We start from the raw sequence: 9,937 nt of genomic DNA, 5'->3' as shown, positions 1-9,937 counted from the left end.
TGATCCTCAACTACAGAAAACTTTGGTTGAGGTTATTGCTGCCAAAGGAGGTTATTAAATCCAAGGGTTCACAAACATTTTCCACCCTGCACTGTGAATGTTTATACGGTGTGTTCAATAAAGACATGAAAACTATTAATTGTTTGTGTGTTATTCATTTAAGCAGACTGTGTCTTGTCTATTGTTGTGACTTAGATGAAGATCAGATCAAATTTATGCAGAAATCTAGGTATTACCAAAGGGTTCACATACTTTTTCTTGCCACTGTATATATTTTGTACCCCTTTGTGTTCTTGTCTCATTGCTGCAACTCCCCAACAGGCTCGAGAGGTGAAGGTCGAGTCATGCATCCCCCGAAATATGACCCACCGAACCACGCCTGCTTAACCTGGAAGCCAACCGCACCAATGTGTCGGAGGAAACACTGTTCAACTGACAACCGAGGTCAGCCTGCAGGCACCCGGCCCGCCACAAGGAGTCGCTAGAGCTCGATGAGCCAACTAAAGCCCCCCCGGCCAAACCCTCCCCTAACTCGGATGACGCTGGGCCAATTGTGCGCCACCCTACGGGACTCCCGATCATGGCCGGTTGTGATTCAGACCGGGATCGAACCAGCGTCTGTAGTGACGCCTCTAGCACTGTGATGCAGTGCATTAAACCGCTGCACCATTCGGGAGGCCCTTAAATACAGTGGCGAGACAGCCAGGAGTCGAACCTAGAATCTTCTAATCCGTCGTCAGACACATTTTCCATTGTGCCACTGTCCCCGATCATTCACATTTCTTATCAAATCCTCCTACAGTTCTATGTGCCATCCAAATAACCTTATTGTGAACTGTAAAATTATGCTTCAGTGGGATCTTATCGACGTCACATTGTCTATGCTCAAATATGTTTTCAGTTTGATCAAACACAGCACATGTTTATCCTACCCAGCCCTAACATGGCTGTGTTCCTAATGCCATTTTGCATAGCAATCTCTCCAAGCTATAACCCACCAAGGCGCCAGCTCGCTCGCATGACTGTGGTGGCAAAGACCATTTCTAATTTATAAAAGCCAAAAGGATAAATTCAAAATTCATGAACAATCTGTCTGGTAACAACCAGTGATTTCTGTGACTGTGGGGCAGTAGCTAGTGAAACGATGGGGACGGATGGTGCAACACAAAGGAAAGTTCTGCCTCCACTCATTAAACAGGGAAACGCACTCTGAACGAAAGAGAGGAGAGAGAGATTCATAGTCGTACTTCTCCTCCCTAGGCTCTTTCTATAACTTTCTTCATACTCAATGCTGTTTGAGTATAAAATCCTTTAGAAAAATGTCAGAACAGCTATCGTGAAACAAATTGCTGGCAACAAGAGGCCTAAAACTCCTTGAAATCTTGTAATTCATTCCCAGAACTAAACAAACAATGAGTGAACAATGAGGGAGAATGATTACTATTTTGTTTTACAAGCCTAGTCAATTCAACCCACCATCTGCCCTCATCATGGAAAAGTTTGTGCCGACAACCTTCTCTGCGTAAAACATTATTTCACTCCTCGTCACCGCTGCGAGAGTAATTGAAGCAGACCGCCGAGGGGTTATAAAACTTGTCTGTTTCACGTTCTCCAGGATTCTTGGTTTCGTGACTAAGAGAGGTTATTTGTTAAAAGAGCAGGTCTCCAATGATACATAGCAGATCAGGCCAACACATTAAAACAGTTCCTAGTTCCCGGCACTGGCTTCAAGTCATGAAGTAAGTATAGTGACCTTCACTTCAACCCCACTGCATTTTGAGGTATAAGAAGATTGTCACTCCAATAAATATATTTAAATTGAGAAGTTTCCCTGATATCTGCACTCTGTGGTAAGAAATGCAGTCCCTGTCTTCACTGCTGTAAATGCACATACATTGTTAAAAAAAACAACAAGCAGATTCCTTAAACAATTTGTTAACAACTATCTCTAATAAACATAAGCTCAAATCCCACATCCTTGACTTTCTCTGCTTCCCTGCACCGAGCTAGACCCAGATCACATTCTCTGTTGTGGTTTAATTTATTCAATGTGGAGCCTAATGTTCAACTAAACAAGTTTCAACTGGAATAAATCAATTGAAAACCTTCAATTGGACAAAGAAAAGAGAGCCTAATTGACTATGGCCTATTTACTCCACTCTAATTAACGGAGCAACGGATGCTTCTCTGAAATTGTTTAACAATTTAAATTGTCTAAAGGATAACAGATCTGTATTGAAATAGTTATCCTAGTACTATACACAGATGGTCGTTGTGTTTTTCAAACAAAGGCCTTGTGAGATTTTAGAGATTTTTTTTGTAAGCAACTCCAGCTAAATACATTCCTGTTGTCATTCATCTTCAATGTGCTATCTTTCTTTGGACAAATGGCTTTACTTGACTAAATATTTAGTGCTGACTTGCACCTTTCTGAAAGCTTTTGTAGGAATTAGTGGAGCTTTTGGACTTAATCCTCTCACACCATTTCTCACTTCTTAAGAATCTTAATTAGAACCATGTATTCACAGGCCACATGTTTTACAGCAAGGAAAGAGAGAAAGAAATATAAATAAGAGAGAGAGAGAGAAGCCAACTCCCGTATGTTTTTTTTTATATATAGGCAAAGGATACACAAATAATATTCAACAAATGCATATTTGTGGTATTTTCTATGAATAAATGTGAGAAGTTAGGCTAGTTCAATGTGGAACATTGAATGCGTTTCCACAGTGAGTTTCCACAGTGGATGTCACATTTATAATTTGTCATTATTTATACAGTTGAGTTATTCTTAACAACTTTTGGTGATTTAAATGAATTATAATTTTCCACTTGTGTGAAATACTGAGAATGATTGATTTGCATTGCCATCTAGTGGAGCTTGCATGATGACTCAGATTGCAGATCAACCGAACTACATCTGTGCTCAAGTCTTCCAATGTGATGGATTTAAAAAATGAGCAATGGAAAGTATTGAGATCTTTTCCATATCCAATCAGATTGAAGCATGGGCGGCATTTGTCGAGAACGTCAACATGAAGTAACCATCAGTTACGTTGTACAACTTATTTAGATGTTTAGGAAGTTTTAGAAATGAATATATCGTTATTAATACAAGAACTGCGTTGTTTTTGACCAGTTGGATTTTATTAGATGATACATTTTTGTTTTTAATTTTATCAAGAGCTTTCGCTCGGAATGGATGCAGCGTGGATTCATTGTTTGTTTACATATTGAATCATGAGATCAGCTGACTAACGTTAGCTACCTAGCTACCAATTTCTGGTTTAGCAAAGCAGCTAACGTTACAATGTGTTTGGAAATTGTCGTTCAGTATTCATGCTTCCCAAAGCACATTTGAAACGAACTCTTATATACCAAGCTATAGCTGGCAGCGGTAATAGCTAGTTGTTAGCTATTGACCCAGTGAGTGTAGGACGCTGGCCAACTTGCTGTGGCTAACTAGCTTACCATTACAAATATGCCTTGTACTTGTGGCAACTGGAGGAGATGGATTCGGCCTCTGGTCGTTTTTCTATACTTTCTGGTTGTGCTTGTCGTCCTACTACCCCTGTGTATCTGGGAACTACAGAAATCAGAGGTCAGTTGGTATCATTGCAGCCCAATAATATCGTTACTTGACACTGAATAGCCTAGTCCATGCTTTGTTGTTTGGATGTTGATTATATACGTAATGTATACCTTTCAGGTTGGTACCCATAACAAAGCATGGTTCATAGCTGGGATATTCGTGTTCATGACCATACCCATATCACTATGGGGGATCCTGCAGCATCTTGTAAACTATACTCAACCAGAGCTACAGAAGCCAATTATCAGGTAAGTGAAAGGCTACTCGGTCACAACAGTAGGATAGTATTACTTCATTACCGTCATGGGTTTGTGTCTTTATCTTGCATGATGTACAATATAACCTAACTGATTGTGAATGATCTCGTCTCCTTTTTTTCTTTTTACAGAATATTATGGATGGTCCCTATTTACAGTTTGGACAGTGTAAGTAATGCCTTCAATTATTGATCATGTAGCAAGATGTTCTTAAAAGTCAACATTGGTTTATTGTTAAGTTACAAATATTTGACAAAAGAAGTTAACAGAAGTCACTGTAGCTTTGACAGTAGTAAAACTGAAAAGCGCCTGACATGAGCATGGCACTTCAATTCGTTTCGCTATGCTAATTAGCATCTGCTACGCTCAGTGTTCCCCCTATCACACAATTTCCATTATCCTACTTCCCAAAGAATGAGAACAGAGCTCCTTTAGAAAAACAAAACAGAGAAACAAAAAAATGCCTCACTCCCTGACTGACTTTTCAGAGTAAATGTTTTCAATAGTTTCAAGTGTTCACTATTATCATGCAACGTATCATTGAGATAATGTAATGGCCCATCTATGATCCCATTCCTCTCCTTGTCTTCCTCTCCCACCCTCTCCCTTTCTCTCTCCCAGTGGATTGCGTTGAAGTACCCCAGCATTGCCATCTACGTGGACACGTGCAGGGAGTGCTACGAGGCATACGTCATCTACAACTTCATGATCTTCCTGCTCAACTACCTGGGAAACCAGGTACACATTCTTGCCATGACCTGACTGAGAATGATCCCAGACCTGTTTCTTCTAACATTCCAATCATGGCCACTCTTTGTCCTATGCCAAACATAAGTCTAGCACAAACACATCTGGATCCCAGGCTAGACTGAGTAGCCTACATTTATTTCAATATCCTCACACTGTAATTCCTCTCTTCTCTTTATTTCTCTCTCACTCTCTCAACCATGGGTAACCAGTACCCCAGCCTAGTACTGATGCTGGAGGTGCAGGAGCAGCAGAAACACCTTCCTCCCCTCTGCTGCTGCCCGGCATGGCCCATGGGAGAGTGAGTTTGTTGCTTTTATAGTTTTTGTAGTTCTTTAAGTGTATGTGTGCTATAATGAACAGGCCCCATGTACCAGATATGTTAGTGCTGTGCATTTGGCATGAGAACAAACATAGGGGTTGGCTTTACTCAGTGATAGAGGATGCAACATTGTATCTGTCCCATTAGGGTGTCTGTGGGAGCATGGGCAGGGCATTGATGCTATCTCCATTTTGAAATAGTGAATTTTCTTCTACTACTATTTTTAAGTTGGTATACAAAATTAAATGGTCATACTGCCACCTGGAATGTGTTGTTTGAACAGGTATAAAGCCAAGGTTGACAAATGTACTGCCACCTGTGGTTATGGAGTGTTTGATCACTTATAATTATTTGGCTGAAGCCTCCTTATGACCTGGATGGATCTATGTTATCCTTCCTTAATCCGTAGGAAGTGCCACCCAATTGACTACTTAAGAATGGTGAAAGTCCTTAATTGCGCTGTCCATGCTAAAACTGGCTTTTGGCCATTAGAGTCCTCTGTCAATATCTATGGCATTACTGCACAATCAGCCAGGCTAATAAGGAGCTATAATATTATCCATACCATGTGTTAAGTTTACATTTTAGGATGAAGGTCTATGTTTTTGTGCAGCAATAAACGAACACTTCTTTGTTTTACGTGTTATGAATGGATATTTTAGGATTAATAACATGTTTTTATACCACATTGATGTGTTTTAAGTATACATTTATATTTCAGACTCATAATCAAAACAGGAAGTTGGGTGTTAAAGTGGCTCCAGTCTGTGTGGCCTCCATTTTGAGTCTCTTTCTAGAAGGTTCACCTTCAAGGTGTTTGTTTGGCTGCTTGAAGTCTCCATTGCTACTCGCCAGCTCCAAACGAGCCCCAGTCAGGCAACAATAGTAATATGTAGCATGTCTGCCTGTAGTTGATTAAGAACAGAACCAGAAGTGTTTGCAAGTGGAACAACGTGTTCTCATTTTAGGAAAAATGCACCAGCTTAAAGAACAGAAAGACAGCATTAGGCTCATCTGTTTTGTTTACTCTGCATTTTAACTAATGCTGTGCATCTGCGATTTTAGCCACAGGTATTGCAGCATCTTTCTTCATAGGATGTTATTGATTTTAAGAAAGGGAAGAAATTCATGAAAAACAAAGCTGGTGATTAGTAAGATGTTAGTGCTATTTTATAGTGGGAAAAAGCTAACATTTTGTGTGAATGTCTTTCCTTAATAATGTGTACCGTGTTTTCCTATTGCAGGGTATTGCTATTGAGATGCAAGCTGGGAGTGTTGCAGTACACGGTTGTCAGACCAGTCACAACAGTTATTGCCCTGTAAGTGTTTTGCACAGGATCTGTTATTCCATTCAGGATGGACTTATGTTATATGCCTAAGTGTTGAATGTACATGTGCCCAGAGAGACAGCAACCTTACCTTGGTCCAGGGCCAGCTCTGTCTCTCTTGACTTCTGGGTCGGCCAGTCCAAGCAGATTATCATTTGTTCAGATGGTGGCGAAACATAAATATGTACAAAAAGGAAAAATACCAAAGGCATGGCCAAACCTAAAGATTTTAAAATTAAAAAAGTATCATGGCCACCAAACCAACCAGCAGCCTTACGGCTCTCCAAGCTGCCACCCCTTGGGGGACTGGGGTGTGGAAGTGGTAGTGATCTGTAGTGTGCGGTCTAAACTACCTAACCTATTCCCTAACACTCACCACATATAAATTAACTTTTTGTATCAAGTCATATCACATGTCTCCATTCACTATCCTGTAGGATATGTCAGCTCTGTGGTGTGTATGATGAAGGTAACTTCAGCTCAACCAATGCATGGACGTACCTGGTGATATTCAACAATATGTCCCAGCTGGTAGGTTCTGTATTATTCACACTTGTCTCCACATTTCTATAAACTTCCTGTCACCATACCACCACCACAAAGATAACATTATTAAATATTTAGCATTCAGTAAGTGGTCTCTTTCTCTATCATTCTCTCTCCTCTCTCTCCCAGTTTGCCATGTACTGTTTGGTCCTGTTCTACAAGGCCCTAAGAGAGGAACTGGCCCCCATCAGACCAGTGGGGAAGTTCCTGTGTGTCAAAATGGTGGTGTTCGTCTCCTTCTGGTGAGTGCTTTTTTTTGGGGCTGCCATTTTGGATCACCTGCATCTACCTCCTAGCCTGGTTCGAGATCTGTTTGTACTGTCTTGCCAACCCCTGTGGTCAATGTCAAGCCATTGACATGGCACAAACAGATCTGGGACCAGTCAATGTGTCTGCCATTCATGGATCTAGCATTGTTATCCATTAAAGTAACACAGTTTTGGCTGCCCATTTTTGTATTTCTTATACAACTTTTTTTCAGAATTGCATGTGTAGGACTTGTTAACAAAGTATGTTTTAAAGCTGTGTGAATTATAGCCAGTAATTGGGTTAATGTGTTCCCTGTGTTGGCTGCAGTGTATAGGATTGATTATTTCCACTCTGTTGTCTGGAATCTATCTTAGGCAAGCTGCATTCATCGCTCTCCTGGTCAAGGTTGGAGTGATCTCAGAGAGACACACGTGGGACTGGGACAGTGTTGAGGCTGTAGCTACAGGCCTACAGGTAATGCAAGACAATACCAACACTGTATAACGTCATAGTAACACTTTTACTACAATGCTACATAATGCTGTAGTAATGCAGTTGTAAAATTACTTGTTTGGTATAAGGTAATATCTGTTGAGGCTTGTGGTCTCATGCCCCTAGAAAACGAGATGATTCATCTCAAGGACTTCTATCCTGTGCAAGATTTCTAAATAACGTAGATATGATGGTTTGTTACATACTAAGTACATGAAACGGGTGTGAGAATAGACTTGCTTTGCTAAACAGTCAAGCTTTCATCCATGCTTCATCCAGGACTTCATTATCTGTGTGGAAATGTTCCTGGCGGCCATCGCCCACCACTTCAGCTTCACCTACAAGCCCTACATCCAGGAGGCTGAGGAGGGATCCTGCTTCGACTCCTTCCTGGCCATGTGGGACATCTCTGACGTCAGGGCTGACATCTCTGAGCAAGTCCGCAATGTCGGTTAGTTCTCATCCCATTCGGCTTGACTCAATAGCAGTCATGCATGGATGGAATCAAAGAAGCCACTGTTAAGAACTTTGTTTGAAAAGGTTTAATCTCAAAACCAAATGCATTGGCTAGCTACTCAATTTATGTTAGTAGAATGTCATGAGAGAATAGAAAATGGCTACCCTCAAAATCTTCAAGACTTTTTGATAGATTTCCTTATGAGAATGGCAATACACTCACATATCTTCAAACACATTCTTTCTTTCCTGATACAGGGAGAACGGTTATGGGCCGACCTAGGAAGACCTACTTCGGTGAGGCGGAGGACGACGGCGAGCGCTCAGGCTTGCTTTCTCCAGGCTCCCTAGACGCCATCGGTCCCACGGAGACCTTGTCCAACCCGGCGTCCCCCAAGGGTCGGTACCAGGGCCTGGGCAAAACCCAAACGCCCCACTCCCTATCAGCCCCCGCCGGGCTCAGCAATGCTCAGTGGATTGGAGAGGGGGATGGAGAGGAGAGGGAAGACGATGGTAGACAAGCTCCAGAGCCCAGAAACACCACCAACGAGCCAACAGACTCGGTTACAGACGACCTTGTCGTTATCACCTAGCTTAGCGTCATCGCTAAAATCCTCCAATGGGAACTCTGAATGCACGTTATACCAAACACAGTTGGGCAGGAACCAAGTATGGACTCGGCTACGTTTCCCCTACAGACGATATTTGGCTAACCTGCACAATAACAAATTTAAAGCAAGCGATGATAAAGCACACGTTAATCAAGCAATATTGTAGTGAGTCATTCGTCCACCAGGGCTGATGCAGATGGACCTCTGTCAATGACAGCTCGAAGAATGTTCATAAGCTTTTGTAAGGGTCTCATGACACTTAAGATATTTTTTCTTGTTTCTGTATTGTACTACTGAGTCATAATGGTAAAGTACGGTACCTCAATACCTTATTTTAGTATAACCCCTCTTCATTGTAATGGGTCTGGACTTAAAGGTCAAAAGCCAGTGAGATATTTTACCAGTATACTTGTTCTATAATAGCACCTGGGTGATATCACTACAAACTTGTTAATCATTTACTAAGGGTTTTAGTTGTTACTACGAAAACGTTCAAAGTATTATATATGTAGCTTTTAAACTGAAACTTATACAAAATACTGGTTTGCACCAATGATTGGTTTATATACAGTACCACTCATTCTAGGGTTTTTCTTTATTTTTACTATTTTCTACATTGTAGATTAATAGTGAAGACATCAGAACTATAGAATAACACACATGGAATCCTTCAAAGTAGCCACCCTTTGCCTTGATAGCTTTGCACACTTTTGGCATAAAGAAAAACCCTTGAATGAGTAGGTGTCCATACTTTTGACTGGTACTGAACATCATTGGTTTGCACATGCTTGAATACGGTCTTCGAACCTATGTTACAGATTTTGAAGCATGAAGCTGTCTCTCACTTTGGCATTAACGCTAACAGTCTATAGTCTTCTCGGATGCCTTGTTCTTCTATGTGCCGTACGTGGTCCTAGTGTATCCACACTATGTCCACTATCAAGTAATTCACACATTTCACGTCTGCCTCTCATTTGTAAATATAAACTGATGCTTTCATGGTTATAGATTTTGTTGGACCAGTGTTGCTGACAATTTTCTTACCATTCTAATTTCTGTTTTAAGCTTTTCAGGGATATTAGTTGTGATTTACTGTACTGAAAGGGATTGATTTCAGTCTTTTACTGGTTTCATTGTCATCAATTAGTAGAATGTCTTCCTATCAGGAATGTGTGTAGCTATTGCCTTACCTGATGTTTGTCACAAAGCATTAACCTTCAGAGGGAAGTACTACATGAAACGTGTCAGCACCTTTGTCTTTGAGAGTTCAACTCAAGGTTCCAAACATTCAACCTCCAATAAATGAAATTAAATTCAATGTGGCTGTCAGTTTTTGC

At 41.0% G+C, this 9,937-nt stretch overlaps 1 protein-coding gene across 1 annotated transcript; it reads left to right on the top strand.

The window, feature by feature from the left end:
- The first annotated feature begins 3,014 nt into the window (after positions 1–3,014).
- On the top strand, positions 3,015–9,918 carry LOC106610229 (transmembrane protein 184C). Its single transcript, XM_014209444.2, has 11 exons — positions 3,015–3,601; positions 3,710–3,840; positions 3,981–4,017; positions 4,471–4,587; positions 4,809–4,897; positions 6,163–6,237; positions 6,684–6,777; positions 6,922–7,034; positions 7,416–7,515; positions 7,813–7,984; positions 8,248–9,918. The coding sequence occupies exons 1-11, from the start codon at positions 3,482–3,484 to the stop codon at positions 8,580–8,582; spliced, it is 1,383 nt and encodes a 460-aa protein (XP_014064919.1). The 5' UTR covers positions 3,015–3,481; the 3' UTR covers positions 8,583–9,918.
- Positions 9,919–9,937: the final 19 nt, after the last annotated feature.

The sequence above is a fragment of the Salmo salar genome, chromosome ssa08, assembly GCF_905237065.1.
Source record: "Salmo salar chromosome ssa08, Ssal_v3.1, whole genome shotgun sequence".
Classification (NCBI taxonomy): domain Eukaryota; kingdom Metazoa; phylum Chordata; class Actinopteri; order Salmoniformes; family Salmonidae; genus Salmo; species Salmo salar.
The sequence above is the reverse complement of the archived record's forward strand: the minus strand, read 5'-3'. Positions and strand labels throughout refer to the sequence as shown.